This window comes from Triturus cristatus, chromosome 2_2 (genome assembly GCF_964204655.1).
Source record: "Triturus cristatus chromosome 2_2, aTriCri1.1, whole genome shotgun sequence".
In the NCBI taxonomy this organism is placed as follows: Eukaryota; Metazoa; Chordata; class Amphibia; order Caudata; family Salamandridae; genus Triturus; species Triturus cristatus.
Window position 1 is genome coordinate 1,208,105,386 of NC_140582.1, and position 27,212 is coordinate 1,208,132,597.

Genomic DNA, 27,212 nt, shown 5'->3' on the forward strand with positions numbered 1-27,212 from the left:
AACAATAAAGGGCACTGGTTTATTCCATGTACATGGAGCAAATGCTTTAGGCAACAATCACCATGTGATACATCCTGAATTAAGCACCAAGTATCAGGTTAGAACCACACCATAAAGATAGTCTACCTTCAAATGTAGATAAAGTAAGGCAGGTGTGCACAAAATACTTGTAGTCTTGTGGAATTTTGGAAACAGTCAGCTTGGGACAGATCAGACTTTTGGTGGATAGTGAATCAAGGCCGTCTGCATGCAACTACTATAACCTATACCTTATTAAACAATCCAACACAAGCACAGCTTATGCTTCAAGGCAGGCCCCCCAGTAGTGCAGTCTTCAGTTCAGCCTTCTTGCATCAAGTGTGCCCAGCTCATATCACAGCCTCCCGCACCCTCTTTTGACTGTGATCTGGTTGGAATGTTGGTGACATAGAAGCATCAGTATACAGCACCCACCCTAAGTGGACTGATGGAAAAGGGATGGGGGACCAGTGACAGACTGGCAAGGACAGAGGTTCTTGTGACCAAGACCTCTTACAGGATTCTTGATGCCAGCAGCAAGTCATAACAAAAATAAATCAAATACCCATAGAAAATGGCACATTGTGGTACAGTATCTCTCCAAGTTACACCATATAAAAGCAACAATTCTGTCCAATTCAGTGAGATGAAAAAGGAAAAGACAGTGAAGCTTTCACATCTCAAGTCTAAATTGTTCCAAAAGAAGAACATGCAGTAGTCACTGAAGTAAGTTCCCAACACCATAACTGTTTGTTGAACATTGGGTGCCATTAATTTGTTATGGTACTTCCCAGCAACCTTCACGTTGACGCTGGGATGTCATATCTGAAACGAATGATACCAAAGTTTGACACCTTTCCCATAAATGATGGATATATTTGGCCATTGCCTTTCTGGAATCCCACGCTCTGATACAGCTTATGAGCTGCATACTGTACCACAGATGTATCCAAGATCACTGCTGTGCGGCCACGTTCCCGCGCAAACCCAATGACTGTCCTGCAGAGAGCTTTGCCAATCCCTTGTCCTCGACACGTCCTCCCCACTGACATACGTCTTAGCTCCAGCGTTTTTTCACCATTGGGTATTTGGGGTGGCTGGGCAGCAACCATCCCGACAATTACCCCTTCAGATTCTGCCACCCAAAAGCAGGCACCTTCCCTTTTCATGTAAGACTTCTGTATGTCTAGCAGGTCTTCTTTGTAACACTGCTGGACGTAACCTTGAAATTCAAAGTCTAGGTAAAGACGGCCAGCTACAATTGAGATGACTAGAGCTGTGATGGCTAGGAGGTAAGAATTGAATATAACAAAGAAAGCCAGGAGCACTCCAAGGAGGAACATTTGGATCTGAGGGCGCTTCAGTAGAAAGCTGCGCGTGGCTGGAGAATGTTCAAGCATTCCATCAGCAAACATGGAGCGCACCGCCTCATAGTCAGTGTCCTTGTATTCCCGAATAATGTAGCCAGCCATGGTACAGTAGTTCAGATCTAAGAGTTCCTAAAAAGTAAAAGAAAAGCAGTAGATGAGTATTTGAAAGCTGAACCAAAGGCATTATTTTTTCCAAAATTATAGTTATCACATGAACAAGGCATCAGAGTTCTTTAACATCTTGATGACATTCCAGAAAGTTACCTTAAATGACCCCTGACCTCCATTATTATTAAATATGTAGAGACCACCCTGTAACGTTCAGGGGTGCAGGAAGGGTTGCAGATGGCATCACTCAATGTGTTAGACAAGTTTGGGGCGGTGTCGAACCTTTGTTCTCACCACAGTAAGTCCGAACTGTCCCTCCTGGGTCGCTGGAGCTGAAGGGAACAGGAAAACCTTGATGAAAAGGGACTAGAATGGAAAAATAGCTTTTGGTGTCTGGATAATGACCCAGAAACCCAATATATTCGTAACATGGGCAGATTGGTTGAGGGATTTGTTAAAATGCGGTCTACTCCAAACACCAGATGGACTCAGGTAGGAGAACAGCAATTCTTTATTCAATTAAGTTGTCCTGCATGGAAAGCGAAGCTCTCCCTTGGCCAGCCAGTTATCAACTGCCAGGCTCAGAATCCTATCCTCCTAGGTCGAACGTGGAATGCACTGAACACAGCGCTCCACACTCCACACTAGGGGTTCCTTAACAGATCAAACCTAGAAGAAGATTACAACAGGATTGAGCAGATTGGTAGAGGTTTGAAGAACACAGACCTTGTCAATTATGGGTAGAAATTCTGTGGCAAAGATAACTTTACTGACCCAATGCCTGTAGATGTCTCAGAATACACTTTTCCCCAATCCTGCTGACACATTCTGATGGCTGAACAGCATTGTTGTGGGCTGGAAAGAGAAGCAGCGCAAAATTGGATACCCTGAAGCTCCCATGTGTGGAGGGTGGGCTGGGGCCTCCCGGACCTTTTCTTATACTACACGGCATCACTGCTACACCATATGGTACACTGGAACGATGAAGGCCCCAAATGTGAAAAGATACTGAGCCTGATTTAGATCTTGGTGGACAGGTTACGCCGTCACAACAATGATGGATATCCTGTCCGCCGACATATACATCCCGAAGGATATAATGGGATTTACATTTTGGCTTATGGGATATCTGTAACCCGTCCACTAAGATCTAAATCAGGCCACTGTTAGTGGGCACATATAATGAACTGCTTATATAGGAATGGAGGGTCCAGAGGGGCTGCAGACAAGTGGCATACGGTGGTGATAAGGGTCCTTAAGAGGCCGCCTTTCACAATGGAAATGCCTTTATGGTCTCTGAAGCCCTACCGGGGAAGGGCATGCAATATCAATTTCTCTAGTTGGTTGCAGGGGGGATGCCTCAATGTTGAGGACTTGTTCCTCAACAGAACGACCCTTGACCCTACCAGGTAGGTCGCTCCCCCTATGCACCGCACCGCCTGTGTGTCTCTGCCACTGCTGCTGGTGAAGTTCGAGGCCCTCCTCCACCCGCAGGCTACCACCTGCACCTCATCCCTAGTGGCCAGTGGTAGGCCGTAGGTTTGTTCATCTCCGCTTTTTTCCGCTAGTTATTGTAGTGTAGTGTATTGTTTTTATTGTTTTCACTGTATTTCCTGTATTGCTGTTGTCTTCATTACTGTACCTGTGACTGCTGTTCCCCGTCTTTCCCCGCTGCCTGTACTTGATCTGTGCCGTTTTTCCCTCTGTTCCCCTCGCTGCCCCGTGCCTCTCTGCCCGTTTTTAGGTCTCGCCTGACCCAGCGCATGCGCTGGTCTGGCGAGACTTTTTGTGAGGGCTCAAAAAATGCTACCATGGCCAGCCTAGAGCTACAGTGCATGTGCGCGGGCGCGCGCTTAGGAGCAGAGGCTGGCAAACCTCGTCATGCTCACTAAGCGCTCGCGATCACTTTCACCAGCGATTACTTTCGTGGTGCCCCTTTGATCTTCTCATTCAAAGAACATCAAACATCAAAGAACATGTTGTGTTAATGCTTTGCTGCGCCCGTTTGACTTACACAATGTGCTTTCTCTTTCCACAAACTCGATGTTTGTGTTCCTTTATTTTGAGATGCTTTTAGCATTACTGTTTTGTGACTTAAGAACATTATGGAAATGTTACTGTGAAACTGGACAAGGTTCACAGTCTTTATTTCTGATCGCAGCGGCTGCTTCATGTCCGTTGCACCATTCAGGGAGTCCTTTCGTTGGCGCTTTCATGAGGACATGATGAGGAAGCTGAAAACTTTTGGCACATTCTCTTTAAAAGCACAGCATGTTGGCGACTGGTTAATTGATTAGACCTATGTAGCGCTTTAGATCTCAACGCGCTATGGTGGGTGCAGCAGTTACAACTCATGAAATATGGGGTGCAACTCACAATGGGGGGTCAGGTGTGAGTGCACATTGGCTGCAATCGAACTCTTAAGATGCTGGGCTGTGTGTATCCATAATCAGCACTAAGTCCGCTAAGTGATCTTGTTTGTTTTGTTGTTGTGTTAATGCTTTGCTGCACCCATTTGACTTACAACATGCTTTCTCTTTCCACAAACTCGATGTTTGTGTTCCTTTATTTTGAGATGCTTTTAGTATTACTGCCACACACACAACCACAACCACAAACACAACCACACACACAACCACAACCACACACACAACCACACACACACACACACACAACCCCACACACACAACCACACATATACACACACAACCACACACACACAATCACACCCACAACCACACACACAACAACCACACAACCATACACACAACCACACACACACAACCACACACAACCACACACACAACCCCTACACACAACCACACACACAACCACACACAACCCCTACACACAACCACACACACAACCACACCATGCTCACAACTACACACACAACCACACACACAACTACACACACAACCACACACAAAACCACACGCACAACCACACACAACCAAACACAAAACCACACACACAACACACACCCACAACCACACACACCCAACCACACACACAACCACACAGACCACACACACAACCACACCCACACACCCACAACCACACACATACACAACCACAACCACACACACAACCACAACCACACACACACAACCACATGCACAACCACAACCACACACACAACCACACACAGAACCACACATACAACCACACATACAACCATACACCCAACCACACACAAACACACACACAACCACACACACAACCACATCCACACACACACAACCACAACCACACACACAACCACAACCGCCCACACAACCACACAAAACCACACACACAACCACACACACAAACACACACAGAACCACACACAACCCCACACAAACACACACAACCACAACCACACACAACCACACAACACCTACAACCACACACACACAACCGCACCCACATCCACAACCACACACACCCACAACCATAACCACACACACACACCTACAACCTCACACACAACCACAACCACACACACAACCACACACAACCACACCCACAACCACACACACACCTACAACCACACACACAACCACAACCACAACCACACGCACCCACAACCACACACACAGCCACAACCACACAATCACAACTACACACACAACCACAACCACACACACAACCACAACCACACCCACAACCACACCCACAACCACACACACAACCACACACAACCACACACACACAGCCACACACACAACCCCTACACACAACCACACACACAACTACACACAGCCACACAACCACACACACAACTACACAAAACCACACACAACCACACACACAACCACACACAACCACACACAGAACCACACACAACCACACACACACACACAATCACACACACAACCACTCACACACACAACCACAACAACACCCACAACCACACACACACAACCACACCCACAACCACACACACAACCACAACCACACACACAACCACACACACACCTACAACCACACACACACAACCACACATACACCCACAACCACACACACAACCACACACACAACCACAACTACACCCACAGCCACACACACAACCACACACACACAACCACACACACAACCACAACCACACACACAACCACACACACAACCACACCCACAACCACACACACACCTACAACCACACACACACAACCACACATACACCCACAACCACACACACTACCACAACTACACACACAACCACACCCACAACCTGGGAGTGGAGTTCCCTTAAAAAATAAACCTCCGAGGCTCCAGGGCAGCGCGCAGACATCAGCCTCTGTTCTCCACCAACAGCTTTTAACCAGAGAAGTGCGATTTAAGCACTGTGTAAACAAGCAACCCCCACACTGACGAAACACAGCCAGTGAACTGAAAAGCCACACCTGTGCTCCTAGAAACAATCACACATAATTGAAGCACGTATAATCTCCATAGGTATGCCGTCGCTCTACATGCCCAGTCTCCGGGAAGCTGAACATATCTGTAATGTTAGATCACTGGGCTCATGCTCCAGATGTGATTTTAAATCCTGGGGTGCCCTTGGAGTAATCTGCTTGGTTCCCCCGAACTGATTAATCTGCAACAGCGCCTCAGCACGCACTTATTACTGGCCAGGAGGTCTCACTATGCTGAGTTTAATAGTCCAAAACCCCCGCCATTATTCTTCAGGGGCTGGCAACACCGTCCACGCTCACTAATCACAGAGCGATAATAAACAAGAAAGAAAGGGGCATATCAACAAGAACCGGCGATAATTATCGCTGAGCGCACTTAGCGCTAGGATAATTATCGCAGACTAGCGCCGATTTTTATCGCTGAGATACCGTGCTATTAGCAACGCTTATCTCATCAGCGATAAAAATCCTAGCGCTAACTGGCTAACGTGACATTATCGCTGGAAACCCAGCGATAATCTCACGTTAGCTAGTTGATAGGGACTCACAAACTTAGCCATGATATCCACCTTTCATAGGATATCATGGCTAAGTCAGTTCTGAAGCAGGCGTAAGGAAAGCAGCGATAACAGGGGTTATAGCGATAACAGGGGTTATCGCTACTTTTCTTGCCGCTATGCTTCATAGCGTGGGGCTTGATGATAGGAGAAATGTCGCTTAGCGACATTTGTCCTATCATGCCAGGTCAGGAACGGCCACTTTGCATCTCATTAGAGATGCAAAGCTGGACGTTAGGAATCCTGACACTAAAGCAAGGTTTCACGCGTTAGCGTGACCTTGCTGATTAGGCGATAAAATTATCGCCGCTTTGCGGCTGAAAACAGCCGCAAAAGCGGCGATAATCTTTTATCGCCTCCTTGATGATATGCCCCAAACAACTCGGCACTACAGGTGCAGAAGCGAGTCGCTTGTTCATCCCAGCTAAGAAATGGCTATGCAAACTAAATTTACCCCAAGTCGGTAATGAAGTTCATAAAGCAGAGAGAGCAGGGCGGGAAGCACCAGGCTCCCCCACGGATCCCAAAGTGACGAAGGCGAAACATAAGAAATCGAGGAACACTGACACACACGACTGAGGCCACAAAACGAATAACGGTCAAAAGACCCTATTGAAATACTATTGAAGATAATTTCAGATCTGGGACTGCCTAATTCCACACTTGGTATAAATATCTCACCTTTCGTACTCCAGCGGGGGGTCCACAGTAGCGCAGTTTTAGATGGGAGTCACGTGCCGACTATTGATAAGATTGTTCAAATCATTTCCAAGTGCAGTGTGCCTGTGTCACGGAGACACTGATTGACTGCTCATGTAGAACTGGACACTAAGACAGTGTACACTATATCACGGACTATCCAGGAGACAAAAGGGGGCATCGGAAATGTTCCATGCGATGAATGAGTGGTGGGAAAGGGCAGCGAGCTGAGAGCTGGTAACCTCGGCCCCCATGTGTGCACCACCTAGAGGGATGGTTTATATGATGTTCCTGCAATTGGGTACATTTAAGGGACGGAGGGAGGGTCATACGAAAGCTATGAAAGTTGGGGGAATACATAGCGTGGGAGGGACCAATAGGGTTGGGCTTGTTGCTATGTTTTAAATAGGGACAAATATCTGAATCCTGAACCAGGGGCTACACCAGTACAACATTACAATTGAATCAATTGCAGGCATATACCCAGAGGCGATGGGTGAGACGGAGGGTCAGAAGCTGAGGCTACTCAACTGGAACGTCAGGGGCCTTAATGACAACAGAAAGGTCAGAAAAGTAGCAACATATCTTAAGAGACATAAAATATACATTGCAGTCCTACACAAAACACACCTCAAACCAGATGGCAATGCATTGGCACAGAGCAGAATGCAGGGCCAGTGCTATGAAACGGGCTACACATCACATGCCAGAGGAGTACTCATTTGTATGAGCTGCAGCCCTGGCGTGACGTTGACGGAGCTGTACAAAGATCCAGGAGGCAGATATATAATAGCGAAGCGCCGCAAGGATGATATGATCTTCTTGGTGATCGGTGTGTATGGACCAACTTATGATGATCCCCAATTTTAGCACTCTGTAGAGGCCAAGACACATCACTGGGCAGGTCTACCACAGATATGGGGGGTGATTTCAACTGCATCCTAAATTCAGATATAGACTGGTCCAAAGGCCTCGCCAGGTGCCCCTCAGCTGTGGCATACCCTATCCTTAATCTGATGCAAAGAGAGAGCCTCGTAGACATATGGAGGCATAGATCTCCCGCCACAGCAGAACACACACATTACTCCTCAGTACACGATACACACACCATCATAGATTACTGGCTGATTTCTAATAGATTAAAATCATGAGTTGCACATTGTGCCCCCCGCCCCAGAACCTACTCTGATCATGCCCCAGTGCAGCTGACATTAGAGTATCCAACAAGCCAAACGCCGGCCTTCACCTGGCGGTTACCAATGTATGCTTTGCTGGGCACCGTCTTTAAGGCAGAAGCAATTGAAGAATATTTTATGTGCAACATGGGCTCGGTCAGCACATTTGCAACAGTATGGGAAGTCTTCAAGGCCTATCTCCGTAGATCACAACCTCCAAGTATGCGGGAGGAAGGTTAGACACCTTGGAGAAATAAAAAGCCATTATGGAAGGCGCACTCCGGGGGGGAGGAGGGACATCACAGCACTGCAGACATTAATGAATGAATGGAGATTTATAAAGCGCACAGCTACCTCTATGGAGGTGTCCGGGCACTGATGGTAAGCTAACTCGAGGGTCAGTCTGGCAGTTATGTCTGCTTGAAGAGCCAGGTTTTTAATGCTCTTCGAAATTCTATTTCTGATTCCAACAGATGAAGGTGAGGCGGGAGAGGGTTCTAAAGTTGTGCAGATTGAACCGCGAAATATCTGCCGCCTAGCACGGCTTTACAGAAGCGTGGAACTCTTAGAAGTCACAGGTGTTTGGATCTCAAGACCCCATCTTGATGGTATAGATGCAGCCTCTTCCGGAGGTACAAAGGTCGCAAGACTCTGGAAGCTCTAAAAGCAAAGATCAGTGACTTGAACTCTATCCTCCTGATAACTGGGAGCCAATGAAGCTGTCTCAGTTGAGGAGACATGTGGTGATGAAAAGGTACCCACCTAATCAATATTGCTGCGGAGTTTTGGATAATTTGTAGCCTGTGAATCAAGTATGCAAGTAGCCCCAGATATAGGCTGTTTGCATAATCCAAATGTGAGGTAACCAGAGCATGGATCACTGTCTTCCAGTGTTCCTCCAGCAAGAAGAGTATGAATGTCCTTATTGCATTAAGCAGAAGATAGCAGAGTTTCAGGAGACAGCCAACAACGAGATCAAACACATGGGGAAATATGCGACTGCACGCTCTTACGGAGAGCAGCACAGGCTGGGTGGGACACTAGCTGGTATACTCAAACCCACGAGAACTTCAGACATGATCACGGATAAAGTGGAACATGAAGGACGGACCCTACATACTCTAGAAGATATAGAACAACAGTTTTGCAAATATTACACAACCCTATAGAGTTCACAAATCCTGACTGATAACGACGCATTGACTGACTAACTCACTTAAAAATGCCTTGTTGGCTCCGGAACATAAGCAGTACTTGATGACACCCCCACAGAAATCAGAACCGTGTTGCAAAGTATGCCAGCTGGAAAAGCGCCAGGGTCTGATGCCCTGACAGTGGCATTTTATAAGGAATTCCAAGAGTTATTGATTCTGCACCTCAAAACATTATATGAAGAGGTGGCTGAAATAGGAACAATGCCCCCTACACTAAGAGAGGCCATGATAGTCACAATATTAAAGCCAGGTAAGCATCCGCCTAATGCTCCTCATACAGGCCGCTAGCTCTACTGAATATGGACACCAAAATCTTTGCAACAATATTGGCCAACAGATTGGCACCTTTGTTGCCATGGATGGTCCGCCCAGAACAGGCAGGATTTGTCCCAGGACGAACCCTGACTCACAACTTAAGGACGCTATTTGGGGTCATACAGTGGGTGAACCTGGAGGTTAAAGGGGCTGCAGTGTTTCCAGATGCCAAGAAGGCATTTGACTCTATAGAGTGAAGATTCATGTTCACAGTGCTCCGCAGAATAGGTGCGGGAGAACTCTTCATACAACTAGTCGCACTATTATACATGGCACTGACAGCCGGTGTGTGGGTAAGGAGAGTGGGATCAGACACTTTTGGCATCTTCAGAGGAACAAGACAGGGGTGCCAATTATCGCCACTGCTATATGCAATTGTGGGTGAACTGCTAGCCTGCGCACTCTGGGAGTCTGAGATTCCCCGATTATAACATTACCATATCAGCATATGCTGACGACACGCTACTATACATTTGTAACCCTGATATCAATCTCTCCCCTATGCTCAGAGAGGTAGTCCGATTTGGGGGCCTTTTAGGCCTACAAATTAACTGGGATAAGTTGATCATATTTCCCCTTACTCCCGTCACGATCACCCCAAGACTGGAGTACCCTTTACAATGGACCACTGACTCAGTACGATATCAGGGCATTTGCGTTCACACAGACCCCTCGGTGGTGCTTCTCGAAAACTATGGGGTGGCCACTTAGGGAGGAGGTTGACAGATGGATCAGACACCCTCTGTCACTGGTGTAGCAAGTAGCATTGATGAAAATGATTGTTCTTCCCAGATTCATATTCTTGTTTCAGAATATACTGTTGCTATTATCCAGCACAATGTTTCAATGACTGAGTACACTATTGATCAGATCAGCCTGGTCAGGGTGACAGCCCAGAGTGCGATAGAGTTCACTTACAACCAGGGAGGTGTAAATGCCCCAGGAATAAAGATGCACTATAGAGCAGCCCAGAATACATTTGCGCAATACTGGATTCATGGCCCACAAACCATGCCTCACCTATACCTGAAGAAGGACACGGCTGCCCGGTTATTTTACCACAGACTCTTTTCCGCACCCCATCAAAATGACACGGGGTTTTTTACTCAGTTGAGGTCACGACACAGGCATGGAGTGCGTTGCTGAATAGACAAGCACGGGCACTGCTATATTCCCCAGCTATTCCACTACACTGGTGTTTGTGGTTCCTGATGGGCCAAGTAAGGGAGAGGGGGGCAAGGAGGGCACCCTGGGGATCTGCACTATGGGCAATTTCTTTATATATGGAAAGGTGAGAGGCTGGGACAGCATCGAAGAAAGGACCCAGCACATGTCAGGATTGGCCAGATACCATTACCATCGAGCTAGACACACAATTCAAGAGCTATTTGAGGAGGACATGCTAGGACCACAGACCATGGAAATACTCTCGACCCTGGCACGCAGGCCGGTCATGCTAAAAGTCAGATTAGACTGGCAGCGAGATTTGGGAAGTCCCCTCAGCGATAAGGAGTGGCAATATTGTTGCAACAAGACCAAAACTATTACAATGAATGGGCGTCATAGCCTCATACATTTTAAGTTTCTACACAGGACCTACTATACACCTGAAGTGTTGATATAGGTTGCGGGAGGACTCGAAGTGCCAGAGATGTGGTGAGGAAGATGCTGGGTTTATGCACACTGCCTGGCACTACCCTAGAATCTACGAGTACCGGTCTAAGATATTCCGTAAAGTGGGGACCACAGAGAGCGCAGAATCAGAACCATACCGGAGGATGGCACTACTAGGATATGACCTGGGCATAAAGAAAACTACCAGACCGTTGATGGCTATAGGCCTTTTGTTGGCTAAGAGAAGAGTAGCTATGAGGTGGGTTGGAGGCCCGACACCGAAAATTGAAGATTGGGACACAGACATGCTTTACTGTAACACACAATCTGATGCATATAATGAGCTACTTCCTCCCAAAAACAGACCCAAAAGCTCCTGGGGGCCATATCAATCTTTTTAATTTGCAAAGAAACAGGGTTTGTAAAACAGGAATGCAGAGTAGGACACACGAAATGTGAAACACTTAATGCATAAAGGTTTTAATAAACAGGAAGACATTCTTGTCCACGACTAAAGAGATATGCTTTTTGTGCATGGGTACGGGTGCAGTGGGGCACCCTAGGGATGACTGCAATACGGATTCTCAAATGCTGCTGATTCTGTTATGTCATGTGCTGTACCCAACAATTATGATGATCTACCACTGCCGATTAGCTGTAATCTATTGTCTTGAATATGAAAAGCTATAACTGTAACACAGTTACTGGTGGTGAGGTATGATTCCAAGGTGTTTGACACCAAACACGACATGTTTCCATGCAGCCGTTTTAAAGTTAGCATTTACAGCGAGGTTATAATGCACTTAAGTATATATGGTTGGCTGCATTACAAGCAACCCCGGAGAATAGGTTCTGAAGGCTGCAGAGGGGCTCTGCTCATGCATGGGCACCCTCTCACATAAAACCCAGCACCCTGCCTTCAGGATTGTTAAGGCCTGTCATAGGGGTGACTGATAGGTTTATATGTGCAGTTTTATGGATAGATATAGGGAACCTATATCTAAGTAAGGGGTGCATACCCCACCTTACACAGGCTACTGTGGCAGACCTGTTGTGTCATTTTGAATGGTCTCCTAGGGGTGGCAAAATACATGCTGCAGCCTCTGAGAGGCCTCTGGGGTACCTATGCCCTGGGTATATAGTATACCATATACTAGGGACATATAAGGGTACCCCAGTTTCCAATCTTGAGTGTACCTAAAGTACATGCAATCAATTTAGAGGAGAAAGCAGATAGACTGGGGTCCTGATTAGCAGGATCCCAGTCAGACTAATTCGAAAACAGTGAAACATCAGCAAAAAGTGGGGGTAACTATTGGAAGCAGATCCTACTCTCCTACAGGGAGCAGAATGTTTAATGTTAAAGAACCCTCCTGATCACCTTGAAATAGGCGAAATAGCTGTCTCTTTTTCTGTCCATTGACTTATTAGGAATGCTTTCTGCATTGCAATGAAAAGTTAAGACTTGATTCGAATCTCGCTGGTAAAGGACAACCTTTGCCATGACTTTGAATAGTTGGTATCTTTGTTTCATGGTTGGCATGTATGGTTTGAACACTTCATTTCATTTCAGGGAGCACCAAACCAATATAAATTACACAACTGTTGTTGGGACACTATAAGTTTAATTTGAAAAATGATGTAACAGGCAGTGCCAGAGAGCACTGGGCGGTCCGGCATCATGTTGACTGACATGCATTGTCAGACCAGCCAGGGACAGGCAGCACTGCAGCACAAGTGCGCATGAGTGGGCAAGGTGAGATAATTTTTAGCCCGTGCCCAGACATGCGCACTTGTGTTTTCACTGCCTTGCGCATGCCCATTAGAAGCCCCTCGGTCTCCTAATTGGCAGGCGGTGGACGAAGCATAAGCTGTGCCCTCAGCCAATCCTGGCGCTGCAACAGCGCCAGGATTGGCTGAGGGGTTGCCACTCCAGTGCTGACGTGCTGTTCCTGTTTGAAGAGGGCAGAGGCGCCAACGCGGACCAGGAGCAGAGGCGGTCAGGTAAGTTTTTGTTTTAATTTTATTCTCCCTCGGCCCCCACCCCACGCGACCCCCCCTCACAACTCTCCCCTCACTGCTAGTCTGTTAAAGGGAGGGCTGGAGGCTGCTTGTAGCATTAGCACCAGAAGGGACTTCTGGCCCTCTGTCCCCGCCTCCCACCTGCCCACATAAACACCCCTGGTGTGCTATTCAGGCAGCCCGGCGGTCTGTATCTTAGTTGTTTGAAACAGAGGGCGCATAAGGTGCTCGTTGCTAATGCACACTCGTGTGTCTTGGAGCACCTGCGAGTGGGCTTTCTTTTCTCACACAGGGTGGAGTGTGCACTGTTTGTGTTTGAAGTCCAGTGGTTCCGAGTGTCGTGAACCTGCCTCGGAGAGAGGACAGAGGCGCTATATTTTAGCAACACTTGGGCACCACAGATTGTAGGGACTGCATTGTTTGTACTGCTTAAACCCAGCCTGCTGGCTGATACGAGCAGACATAGCGAGCTTTCTCTGGAGCCCTGAGTGGGCTGTCTTCTGCTCTGTTTGGTATGTTAAGTGCCTCTAAGTGACTCACCCCCTTAAGGTGCCCTGGCAGCTCTAACCCAGATTCACGAGCAGTGGGCCTTAAAAACCACAGAGGTCATTGATTGGGGTTATTCCTTAACTTTGCTGTCGGCCTCTAATGCTGCCACCGTGTTTACCAAGCAGTGTCAACTGTTTTGCAGGTGTTAGATGATGTCAGTTGCAATGAGCGTGTAATGCACACCCGTTGCCGTCACTCAATCCCTGCACTGAGGAGCCTATAGTCACATAAGTGTTTAAAGCGGGTGTGAGCCAGGCTTGTGTTGCACCAGGCCCGGTTCTAGCGGGTGGGCCGGGTGGGCCAGGCCCACCCAAACATGAGCCTGGCCCACCCAAACATGAACCGTGGCCCGCGCAGTGACGTCAGGAAGGCCAATAGAAAATGGCCACTGCAATTTAAAATGTTCCTCTGAACGCTATTTTTCTAGGAGCTGCGTGATTGGGCCTGGGCTCTTTCTCACAGGCACCCCCAATCACGCATCTCCTTTTAGAAAGGTGGGTTGTGTCCCGCCCACTGGTGCAGGTACAGGGACATGGAATAGGAGAACTCCTCTTTGGTACCTGTAATCTGTGCGTATCGTCCTGCTGCGTGGATATATCCTTCTCTTCAGAGCTGAAGAAAAGGAGTTTGTTGATCCTGATTCACCTTTCCAGACCCCTTCAGCTGTTTATCAGATCCGGCTGTGACAGAGTTTGAACGCAGCTGTGGCTATTGTTCTGTTTTTTTAAATCTGCACAGGCCCAGGTAGATACATACTTCGTTTATGCTTCGAGGATGTGTGTATATTAGTTATTGTTTTAAAAATCTATGAGGGCCCAGCAAGACACATACTTCATGTATCCCGTGTATATTTAATTTATATAATTGTATCGTTATCATGACGGACGCAAGACACAACTACTAAAATGTCCAGATAACTCGAATAATGATCCTGCTGGAGAGCAATATTTTGTATGTTAATTTTTAAATGCAGATAAACTATTTTATGTGGATAGCTCAGTGGGTTACTTGCAGTACAGAAGTTACAATCCTAAATCCTAAAATAGGACAGTGACCTATGAACTGACATCAAAGAGCTGCATACAAACCTGAATGGTATAATTAGAACATATTTTTTTTGTGTTTCAATATAGTTAGAATTTTCCCAGTCTTTCATTACTCTAATGTTGCTATAAAGAGTTTGTTTTGTCAGATATACATTTTAATCAGTAAAGCCAACCCAGTAACCACTGAGGTGTGCTTTAAATCCTGCGTTTGTGCGTCTCCAGACCAAACCCTCTTAAAACATACTGCCCAACAGTATGGATGACATGTGATTCCTACACATTGTAATCCTCATTGGCTTATGTGACATTCCCCATAGGCTGATTTACATAGTTGTAGGATTCATTGTCTCTGCATAATGTGTGCATGATGTAAGTGCTGTGACACCCTACACTATGAGTAGCGCTATACAACAAATTAATTTGAATATGAGAGAGGGGCTACAGAAAGATGAAGAACACTGATGGAGGGTGGCAGTGAGGGAATCCAAGGAGGAGGTCATGGGGGCTACGGAAAGATGAAGTGCACTGTTGGAGGGTGGATTGAGGGAGTCTGAGGAGGAAGTGGTGAGGGGGAAAGGCTATGGAGAGATGAGGGGCACTGTTGGAGGGTGGCAGTGAGGGAATCTGAGAAGGAGCTCATTGGGGAGGGGCTACAGAGAGAGGAAGGAACCTGTTGGAGGGTGGCAATGAGGGAATCTGAGGAGGGGGCCAATAGGGGGGGAGGCTATGGAGCGATGAGGGGCACTGGTGGAGGGTGGCAATGAGGGAATCCAAGGGGCACTGGTGGAGGGTGGTAATGAGGGAGTCGGGGGAGGAGGTTGTTGGACAGGCCACATGAAGGGCTTGCTCCCTCCCCGCATGACAGGGCCCGAGCCCCGGCCCTCCAGGTGTTACCCACAGAAGCAACCCGCACCCCGTCTCATACGGGACTCCTGCCCCCGGACATCTCTGTATCATGGGGCCGAACCACTACCGGCTCCCTCGCCCGGCCCGGCCGCCATCTTGGACACTGCACCACGAGGCCGCGTGGCCTCAGCTCGACCCTAACCCTGGGCCTGGCCAGGCCCCGACATCCCGGCACCACCATCCACCCAGGAGGTGAACGGACCACTTGGCAGGTCAATGGGAGAAAGAAGTGTCGATGGCTCTCCCCCGCCAGGTGCCGATCGCCCCCCAGCTCCCCCGGGCGCTGGCTCCACCCCCCTGCTGGGTGTCTGGACTCCCTCATCCCGGACCTCCCGACCTCCAAGTGCGAGGGTCCGGACATCAAAGGGCGCCAGACCTATAACTGGGGCAGCTCCAGAGCAGGAAGGCAGTTGTATCCTGGAGTCGAGAGACACCGTGAAGAACTCATCCTTGACGGACTACTGGCGCTGCCATAGCCCTGCCTTGCGAACTATCGTCCTGCCTGCTGGCGCTGCCGCAACCTTCTGCATCCTTCATCCTCGTCGGGACCTGCTGGCGCTGCCGCGGACCGTTGTAACTACCACCTTCACCGGGACCTGCTGGCGCCGCCGCGGACCGTCGCTACCTACGATCATCTCGGGACCTGCCGGCGCTGCCGCGGCCCGTCCATCTAGAACGCCGAGCTCGAGGATTGTGAGCTATCCATCATATCATCGCATCTACCAGATTGGTAACAAGACTGTCCCGCTACCCCCTTTCCCAACCAAGAGACTAGAATCGAGGGGACCCCTGAGTCCTGACCTCCTTGTACCATTCTATCGTACCTAAAGATTGCTTATAAAGAACGTTAAACCTTATCTTTGTGTGGTGTACATCTGTGGGGGGGAAGTTACTCGTCTGTACGATCGCTGGAGACGGCTCTCCCCGGAGACCTCTCCCCTTGTCCTCGGCCGACACTCCCGGTCCGTCTAACATTGGTGGCCAGCGGCGCGAGCCGAATCAACGCGTAATCGTACAGAGAGTAGCTCACCCCACGACAAAACCACAATGACAACCAAAGAGAGCGGATCCACCGAGAAATTCCAGATGGAGAAATTGGAAGAGTACAGCCATCGTGAGTTGAAACAATTCTGCATTGAACTAGGCATTGCTACCACCGGTCTGAGTACTAAAGACGATTTCAAGCACGCCATTGAGTCGTGGGCAGAAACCGGGGCCGCCAGACCCCCGGACCAAAACATTGCAGCATCAGAGAGGAACACCATGGCTCCCGAGGAGCGAAGAACGGGTCTCTCGCAGGAAGAGATCCAAGAGAGAGAAAAAAGCAGACTACATGAGTTAGAAATGGCACGGCTCAAAATGGACGGTGAACTAAAATTAGCCGAACAAAAACTGAACCTAGAACATCTGCGGCTCCGAGAAGAACGGGAAGAAAAACAGAGGCAGAGAGAGCTCGAAGAAAAGAGATTAGCGTACGAACACGAGCTCAAACTGGCAGAAATAGACCTACGGAAGCAGAACAAAGAACTGGGGGTGCCCGAGCAACCGCGCACCCCAGGAGCGACAGAAAAGAAAGTCCACATCCCCAAGGATGTCGTTCGAGAGTATTTCCGAGATGACGACATACAACAGTGGTTCAAGGCCTACGAGATCGCCATGACCTCCCACCGGATCGATCGAAGTGACTGGGGAGCCGGTCTATGGGGGAGGTTCGTCAATGAAGGCCGCGATGCCCTGTTACAGCTCCCAGACCATCTGATGACATCCTATGACCACATGAAGGCTGCCCTCCTCACCCGATATGGGCTCACACCCGAAATGTACCGCCAGAGGTTCCGAGACTGCACCCGGATCCCGGGTACAACTTGGGTGGAATATGTAAACTATTTCAGCCGAGCCTTCGAGGGTTGGATCAAGGGAAGCCACGTAACGACCTACGAGCAACTTTTTAATCTCATGGTGTGGGAGCACCTCTCTAACAACTGCTTCGTCGAGCTCAGGCAGCACCTCCTCGACAGTAAATTGACTGACCCACGGCAGCTCGCCGCCGAAGCTGACCGGTGGGAAAGCACCCGAGTAGGCCGGAGTGGGCCGCACGAACAGAACCGGAACAACCAAGGTCAGCACCGTCCCCGAGGAGGAGGAGGAGGCCAGGGACGAGGAAGAGACACCGTCCCGGCCGCTCCCGCTGCCAGCACCCCGCCCCCGGCCAGCCGGGGCAACCCCCCGATGCGCCCGGGGTTCCGAGCCAATGTCACGTGTCACCGATGCCAGCGAGTCGGCCACTACGCCAATGACCCGAACTGTCCACAGAACCAAACTCCGAGACCCCGCCAGGTAGCTGCCGCCGCCCTGGGGGGAGAACAAATCTCCGAAGAACAGGAAGAATGCGAACAAGAACAACAAGAGTGGGAACCGGCCGCCATGATTCTAGCGTGCCTAGGGGGAAGAGACATGGTCCCGCGGGCTCCCCTACCCGCCAACACCAGAAAATATAGTCAGTGGGTGAACATTAATGGACGCAGGGCCGAAGCACTACGTGACACGGGGGCCAGTGTGACGGCCGTCCGCTGTCACCTGGTGACCCCAGAACAGATCCTGCCGAACATTCTCTGCCCCGTCCGTTCAGCCGACAATTCGGAGAGTCTATGTCGGATGGCCTGCGTCCCCTTCGAATGGGGAGGAGTCTCCGGCATGTTGAAGGTGACGGTCCGAGATGATGCCCCCGTGGACTGTCTCCTGGGGAATGATCTTGAGAGTTCCCCGTGGGCCGCCGTAGAAAGAAGAGAGCACCTGGGGATGTTGGGCCTCCCGGACTGGGCGTGCGTAACCACCCGGTCCATGGCCGCCCGTGCCATCCCCCGACCAGAAGAACCAGAATGGCCAGCACCTCCTCCCCCGATCGCTCCAGTAGAGGACACCGACCATACCGACCCCCAGAGCAAACCCCCGAAGGGCTCGCTCAGCCCCAGGACCTTCCCGACCTGGCTCAGTGGCGTCAAGAAGGGGGGCCCACCCAGGAACAGTTCCGTCAAGAGCAGAAGACCTGTCCCTCCCTCGAGGGACTCCGCCAGCAAGCCCTCGCCCAGAGCGCAGGGGACACCACCGGAGCCCATTGGATCTATTGGGACAACGACCTGTTGTACAGTGAACAGAGAATCGCGGAGTTAGGGGCCAGTCGAGTGCTGGTGGTGCCCCTCCGTTTTAGAGACTTCTTGTTAAATTTGGCCCACGATGTCCCTCTGGCTGGACACCTGGGCCAGGACAAAACCTACAGTCGCCTGGTGACCCACTTTTTCTGGCCAAAGATGAGAAACAACGTCCTCAACCACTGCCGGTCCTGCCCCACGTGCCAGGCCAGCGGGAAGAGCGGCCGCAAACTTAAAGCACCTCTGCAACCCGTCCCAGTTGTCACCACCCCGTTCGAGAGGGTGGGAATAGACATTGTGGGGCCCCTGGACCCCCGTACAGCACAAGGACATCGGTTCATCCTGGTACTGGTGGACCACGCCAACCGCTACCCCGAGGCTGGTCCCCTGCGAACTGTAACAGCCCCGGTGGTCGGCCGGGCCTTAATGGGGATCTTCTCCCGGGTGGGCTTCCCCCGAGAAGTCGTCAGCGACAGAGGCACAAACTTTATTTCAAAATATATGAAGTCCCTCTGGCAACAGTGCGGGGTCACCTACCGATTCACGACCCCCTATCACCCTCAAGGAAACGGACTAGTCGAGCGGTTCAACCGCACGCTCAAGGGAATGATTGGGGGGTTGGAAGAGCCCCTCCGTCGCCAGTGGGATGTGCTACTTCCGTGCCTCCTCTTCGCATATCGAGAAGTCCCCCAGAAGTCCCTCGGCTTCAGCCCTTTCGAACTCTTGTACGGACACCCTGTGCGAGGGCCCCTCAGCCTAGTCAAAGAAGGTTGGGAGATGGCCCCCCTAAAGACCCCTCCAGACGTCTTCAAGTACCTCCTGACCCTACGCAATCAGACCAGGCGATTCAGAGAAATGGCGAAAGCGAACCTTGAGGCCAGTCAGGAGGACATGAAAAAATGGTACGATCAAAATGCCTCCTCCATCGAATTCGAACCTGGCCAACAAGTGTGGGTGATGTCCCCCACCGAACCATGTGCCTTGCAGGACAAGTGGACGGGGCCCTTCAAAGTGGTCGAGCGCAAGAGCCCCGTCACCTATCTCATCGATATGGAATCTCCACGGAACCCCCTCCGGGTCCTCCACGCCAACAGACTCAAACCCCACTTTGTGCGCTCGGAGCTCAGCCTCCTGATGGCTACAGACAGTGGAGCGGAAGAAGACTCCGAGCCTCTCCCTGATCTCCTAAAGACTCGTGAGAAAGATGGTTCCGTGGACGAGGTCCGACTCTCAGATGCCCTCACCCCGGAACAGCGCCAAGGCTGCCGGGACCTCCTGCTGCAGTTTGCGACCCTGTTTTCCCTCACCCCAGGGGTCACCCCCTGGTGCTTGCATGACGTGGACACTGGGGACAGTCCCCCTATCAGACATCGGGCGTACCGCGTACCAGATCGGGTACGGGCCTGCATCCAAGAGGAGGTGTCAAAGATGCTCACGCTCGGGGTCATCGAGCCCTCGGACAGCCCCTGGGCCAGCCCGGTCGTGCTGGTCCCCAAAGCTGCTGCCCCCGGCACCACTCCTGAGCTCCGATTCTGCGTCGACTATCGGGGCTTGAATGCTGTCACCAGAACCGACGCTCATCCCATCCCCCGAGTGGATGAACTGATCGACCGCATGGGGGCTGCCCGCTACCTCAGCATCTTCGACCTGACAGCGGGCTACTGGCAGATCGGTCTCACACCCCGGGCCCAAGAACGATCCGCCTTTTCCACCCCCGATGGCCACTACCACTTCAAAGTCATGCCATTCGGCATGAAGAATGCCCCAGCTACTTTTCAGCGACTGGTGAACCAGGTCTTGGCGGGACTCGAGGAGTTCAGCGCCGTCTACCTGGACGATATCGCTGTGTACAGCCGCCACTGGTCCGACCACCTCCACCACCTCCGAGAGGTCCTGCAGGCCCTCCAACGGGCCGGCCTCACAATCAAGGCCAGCAAGTGCCAAATTGGTCAGGGGTCCGTGACCTATCTCGGACACCAGGTGGGAAGCGGTCTGGTGGCCCCTCTACAACTCAAGATCGCTGCCATCCAGTCCTGGCAGCCTCCAGTCACCCAGACCGAGGTCCGAGCCTTCTTGGGGCTCACCGGCTACTACCGGCGGTTCGTGAGGGACTATGGCAGCATTGTGGGGCCCCTCACGGAACTCACATCCAAAAACCACCCGAAGAAGGTCAACTGGACCCCAGACTGTCAAGCGGCCTTCGAGAAGCTGAAGGCCGCCATGTGCACTGCCCCTGTGCTCCAGGCCCCCGACTACAGTCGGGAATTCATCGTACAAACAGATGCCTCCGACCATGGCATCAGGGCGGTCCTCTCCCAGTTGAACTCCGAGGGACTTGACCAACCCGTGGCCTTCATCAGCAGACGCCTCCTGGCCCGAGAACAGCGCTGGAGCACCATCGAGAGGGAGGCCTTCGCAGTGGTGTGGGTCCTCAAAAAGCTCCGGCCCTATCTCTTCGGTACCCACTTCCGGGTGCAAACAGATCATCGGCCCCTGCAGTGGCTAATGCAGATGCGGGGGGAAAACCCCAAACTATTGCGTTGGTCCATCTCCCTGCAGGGCCAACGCGGATGGCCTGTCACGCTTTTTCCGCCTCGACGAGGAGAGTCCCCAAGAGGATGGGTGACTCTCCCCGCCTTCAGCTGGGGGGGACGCATGTTGGACAGGCCACATGAAGGGCTTGCTCCCTCCCCGCATGACAGGGCCCGAGCCCCGGCCCTCCAGGTGTTACCCACAGAAGCAACCCGCACCCCGTCTCATACGGGACTCCTGCCCCCGGACATCTCTGTATCATGGGGCTGAACCACTACCGGCTCCCTCGCCCGGCCCGGCCGCCATCTTGGACACTGCACCACGAGGCCGCGTGGCCTCAGCTCGACCCTAACCCTGGGCCTGGCCAGGCCCCGACATCCCGGCACCACCATCCACCCAGGAGGTGAACGGACCACTTGGCAGGTCAATGGGAGAAAGAAGTGTCGATGGCTCTCCTCTGCCAGGTGCCGATCGCCCCCCAGCTCCCCCGGGCGCTGGCTCCACCCCCCTGCTGGGTGTCTGGACTCCCTCATCCCGGACCTCCCGACCTCCAAGTGCGAGGGTCCGGACATCAAAGGGCGCCAGACCTATAACTGGGGCAGCTCCAGAGCAGGAAGGCAGTTGTATCCTGGAGTCGAGAGACACCGTGAAGAACTCATCCTTGACGGACTACTGGCGCTGCCATAGCCCTGCCTTGCGAACTATCGTCCTGCCTGCTGGCGCTGCCGCAACCTTCTGCATCCTTCATCCTCGTCGGGACCTGCTGGCGCTGCCGCGGACCGTTGTAACTACCACCTTCACCGGGACCTGCTGGCGCCGCCGCGGACCGTCGCTACCTACGATCATCTCGGGACCTGCCGGCGCTGTCGCGGCCCGTCCATCTAGAACGCCGAGCTCGAGGATTGTGAGCTATCCATCATATCATCGCATCTACCAGATTGGTAACAAGACTGTCCCGCTACCCCCTTTCCCAACCAAGAGACTAGAATCGAGGGGACCCCTGAGTCCTGACCTCCTTGTACCATTCTATCGTACCTAAAGATTGCTTATAAAGAACGTTAAACCTTATCTTTGTGTGGTGTACATCTGTGGGGGGGAAGTTACTCGTCTGTACGATCGCTGGAGACGGCTCTCCCCGGAGACCTCTCCCCTTGTCCTCGGCCGACCCTCCCGGTCCGTCTAACAGAGGTCATGAGGGGGCGGGGCTACAGAGAGATGAGGGGCACTGGTGGAGGGTGGCAATGAGGGAGTCAGAGGAGGAGGTCATGAGGGGGCGGGGCTATGGAGAGATGAGGGGCACTGTTGGAGGGTGGCAGTGAGGGAATCTGAGAAGGAGCTCATTGGGGAGGGGCTACAGAGAGATGAAGGAACCTGTTGGAGGGTGGCAATGAGGGAATCTGAGGAGGGGGCCAATAGGGGGGGGGCAGGCTATGGAGCGATGAGGGGCGCTGGTGGATGGTGGCAATGAGGGAATCCAAGGAGGAGGTCATGGGTGGGCTACGGAGAGATGAAGTGCACTGTTGGAGGGTGGTAGTGAGGGAGTCTGAGGAGGAGGTTAATAGGGGGAGAGGCTATGGAGCGATGAGGCACACTGGTGGAGCATGGCAATCAGGAAATCCGAGGAGGAGGTCATGGGGGGAGGGTGGGGGATACAGAGGGATGAGGGGCACTGGTGGAGGGTGGTAGTGAGGGAATCTGAGAAGGAGCTCATTGAAGGAAGGGCTATGGAGAGATGAGGGGCACTGGTGGGAATTAGGGAATCGAGGAGGAGGTCAATATGGGCAGAGGCTATGGAGTGATGAGGGGCACTGGTGGAGGGTGGTAGTGAGGGAATCCGAGGAGGAGGTCATGGGGGCAGGGTGGGAGATACAGAGAGATGAGGGGCACTGCTGGAGGGTGGTAGTGAAGGTATCTACAGAGAAAGAGGTCAGTGGTGGGGTGCCAATGTATAACTCTCCACATGCTCTGTATACATATCACAAGCAATCCTTGTATCATAGTGACTGTTTGCAAGTAGATATGACGTAATCTATGACTTGTAGACTACCTCCTGAAGCGACAAATTGGGCCGGTAGTGGCCCACCCAAATGCCCCATTGGCCCACCCAAGCAAAAATTCCTGGAGCCGGGCCTGTGTTGCACCCCTACGTCATTCTGTTACATTAATAGCTTTTCCATGCCAGCAGTGTTTTTTGCCCTTGAATCGATATTGATAATGTAAAGTGTGGCTTTTGTTCAGTAGGAAGGTTTTATTACTTGGCAGGGAGGAATTCCTGCATTGAAAGCAAATCTTCTTCAGCCACTTAACAGCTGAATAGTTTTGCTTTAAAAATCAACATTTGCCAATCTTTTTCCAATTTTCTCTTTGGAGGACCCAACCTGTACCCACTTTTGTTAGCTTTTCTTGCTCGCTTTGCTTGCGGCTTAAAATCATGCCCAACTTCTACGCCCACTACTTTCAAATGTCACCAGCCGCCACTGGATTCCGAGGTCGCTGGCAAGCAGTGCAGGCGGGGAGGCGGAAGGTTGCGCCCTGGGAGCCCGGGCAGCACGTTCAGCCGCACCAGTTACTGTTCCATATTCTGCTGAAAGCGACCCTCAGTGCCGTGATGTATTAGCAGCACGTTAGGGCGCGTCACGCTGCCCCAGAGCGAGCTGACTTATGGGATGTTTGAGCTTCTATTCACTGCCTTGAACCACCTGCTCTACATTCAGCATGGCCCCAGAGACAGGACTGCCTGAGAGTGCCACGCGCCTGCCTGCCTGCGAGTGCCACACGCCTGCCTGCCTGCCAGTGTCACACGACTGCCTGCCTGCCTGCGAGTGCCACGCGCCTGCATGCCTGAGGTGAAGGAATACTTCAGAGGGTGACCACGGCAATGGCTTGTCGGGACAAGCAGAATGAACAGGTGAAAAATGACCACGGAGGACACTGCAAGAAATGTAAGATTTGTGAGTGAAAGTAGGGACTGAGACAGTTCAATGCAGCAGCTCGTGAAATGTTCTGGGAATGTTTGTTAACATTTAAATTACGATAAATAAAGACAGCGAAGTGAAAGTGGCAGTTTTCGGTACAGACCTAAATTATGATTTCGCCGATGGATGGGACGCCTTACCTGTAGAGGATGCTTCGCCTGCAGCGTTTCCAGGCCTCCGGCTCCCCCCGGGCCCGTTTGCTCAGAGCCGCGTTCCTGATACTCGAGTCGCCTGCGATAAGCGCTGGTCACATGGGGCAGATGTTGTGCGGCTGGTCACATGGTGCAGATGCCGTGCAGCCGGAAAGGACTCCTACCGTCCAGGGATGGGGAGCTCCCAGAATGCAGCTGGGCTGTGCCTAAACACAGCAGAGATGAAATCACCCTGCGTGGCATCTATAATGACTCTGGATCGAAACCTTGCCCGCACCCTCTCACCGGACAGGCCACATTCTTGGCGTGACAGATACGTGCTCTGCTGCTGCCCCTGGGTCTGGTAACTGATGCAACAGAGGGGTGTCGGTTTGTACTGTCAGAAAGTCATGGCCGCTGGTGCAGGCGACATAGTACCCCCAGGGGCACCCCGCTTACCCCCCTCCCCCAAATTAGGTTACCCAAAGAAGACACAAGAAACAGTTGTAGATGGGTAACAAATGCTGCAGGATTTATTACATAATTTCCAGGATATGTAATAGGTGGGTTATCTTATGGGCGATCCAAGGGCAGGCGGCCATCTACTTCACCTGCCCCGCCTGATGAGCCGGGCAGCACGGGAACGACCCGCAGGTGCTGCCCCCCAAGTGATTCTTTTTCGATCACGTGCCGTTGAGATTCTACTCACACCCCCCCTCTCGGGGCGGAGCGTCGCATAGCAAACCCCCGGTTGTTCAGGCCCACAACCGCCCACAGGCCTAGCGGGGCGCCGACCGGCTTCCGGGACCTCTCTGGAGGCTCCTCGTTTTGGCTCAGGCACCACGTGGTGCCGCGCAGAGGTACCCTTTGTACCGGCCTGCTTCCAGATCGCCCTGTAACTCCGCCTGCAACGAAAAGAAAAACATTAAAACGTTCAGCCAAAAACCCCACCCCACCACACCACGCCGGGTAAGCGGTAGGGAGGGTAAAAGGGCGAGGTGGGCGACAAAGAGGTCGCCAGTGAGGGTGGGGGAAGGCTAAATAGCCTTCCCCTCACACCTGGGCCCGGAAGTGATGCGCCTTTCGCGTCACTTCCGGCCCCCTACACGGAGGGGGGCACGATCAGGAACCCTGCCCCCGCCCCCCCCGAAGTATGGAGTGGGGAGGGGTGACCGGGGCCCCGGGGCCACTAAGGCGCCGACCGCCGAGTGGCCCCCTGCGGGGGCCGCGGTCAGCGGCATAGTACCCCCAGGGGCACCCCGCTTACCCCCCTCCCCCAAATTAGGTTACCCAAAGAAGACACAAGAAACAGTTGTAGATGGGTAACAAATGCTGCAGGATTTATTACATAATTTCCAGGATATGTAATAGGTGGGTTATCTTATGGGCGATCCAAGGGCAGGCGGCCATCTACTTCACCTGCCCCGCCTGATGAGCCGGGCAGCACGGGAACGACCCGCAGGTGCTGCCCCCCAAGTGATTCTTTTTCGATCACGTGCCGTTGAGATTCTACTCACACCCCCCCTCTCGGGGCGGAGCGTCGCATAGCAAACCCCCGGTTGTTCAGGCCCACAACCGCCCACAGGCCTAGCGGGGCGCCGACCGGCTTCCGGGACCTCTCTGGAGGCTCCTCGTTTTGGCTCAGGCACCACGTGGTGCCGCGCAGAGGTACCCTTTGTACCGGCCTGCTTCCAGATCGCCCTGTAACTCCGCCACAGCCCTGGAGGCGGCTAACCGTCGCAGCCAGGGCCCCCCACCAACCCGCTATAGTCTTACCTGCCACCTCTCCTATCTAGGGCTTCCTGCGACTAGCTGGAAGGGAACCGTCCTAGCAGAAGGGAGAGTTTGAAATTCTGCCACTTCATGACAGTGTGACAGCGCTAGCGGGACTCAAACCTTGTGAGATCCCTTATATCCACAGGCCAAAAAGATGATTCTGAAGTTTTGCCACCTTATGACACTTTGACAGCGTTTCCTGGACTCGAACCCTTGTCCTGTGAGACCATTACAACCGTAGGCACAAGACCTACCATTGAGCTATGGCTCCAGGTTGTTGAAGAGTTTGAAATTTGCCAACTTCTGACACTTTGACAGCGTTTACGGGACTCGAACCCAAGACTTACCAGTGAGCTATAGCTCCTGGTGTTGTAGATGGCCCCATCAAGGCCCCCAAGGCCCGAGACGCTATCCTAATCGGAATAGGGTCTGCTGAAATAAAGGACCCATTGGGCCTGGGGAGATGTGCCAAGAACTATTCGCCCCCCATGCGGGCAGGTTACCCTCTTCACAATTATGGGCCTGCCCTCTTAGGCTATGAAGGCGAGAAGGGGTTTACTTAACCTTTGGCCAGCCCCTCTGATTGCTAAACCCGGGGCACAGGAGAGCTCCTCGCTGCCAGCGCGTGACCATGGGCACCATCCCCTATTCCTTAT

The 27,212-nt window shown here is 51.9% G+C and overlaps 1 protein-coding gene across 2 annotated transcripts; it reads right to left on the reverse strand.

Annotated features, from left to right (window-relative positions):
• Positions 1-24,914, reverse strand: LOC146863405 (putative N-acetyltransferase camello). Of its 2 annotated transcripts, none has more exons than XM_085642833.1 (2): positions 24,790-24,914; positions 1-1,517 (listed from the first exon to the last, which is right to left on the reverse strand). In XM_085642833.1, exon 2 carries the CDS (start codon positions 1,488-1,490, stop codon positions 819-821), a length of 672 nt encoding a protein of 223 aa, XP_085498959.1. In that variant the 5' UTR covers positions 1,491-1,517; positions 24,790-24,914; the 3' UTR covers positions 1-818. The 2 variants fall into 2 exon arrangements, with proteins under 2 accessions (XP_085498959.1, XP_085498960.1); XM_085642834.1 differs by lacking the exon at positions 24,790-24,914 and adding an exon at positions 1,653-1,789.
• Between the last annotated feature and the right edge of the window lie 2,298 nt (positions 24,915-27,212).

What these genes read in the sequence shown, in the direction of transcription:
- LOC146863405 (XM_085642833.1), bottom strand. Translation starts at nt 1,490, where the DNA reads ATGGCTGGCTACATTATTCGGGAATACAAGGACACTGACTATGAGGCG.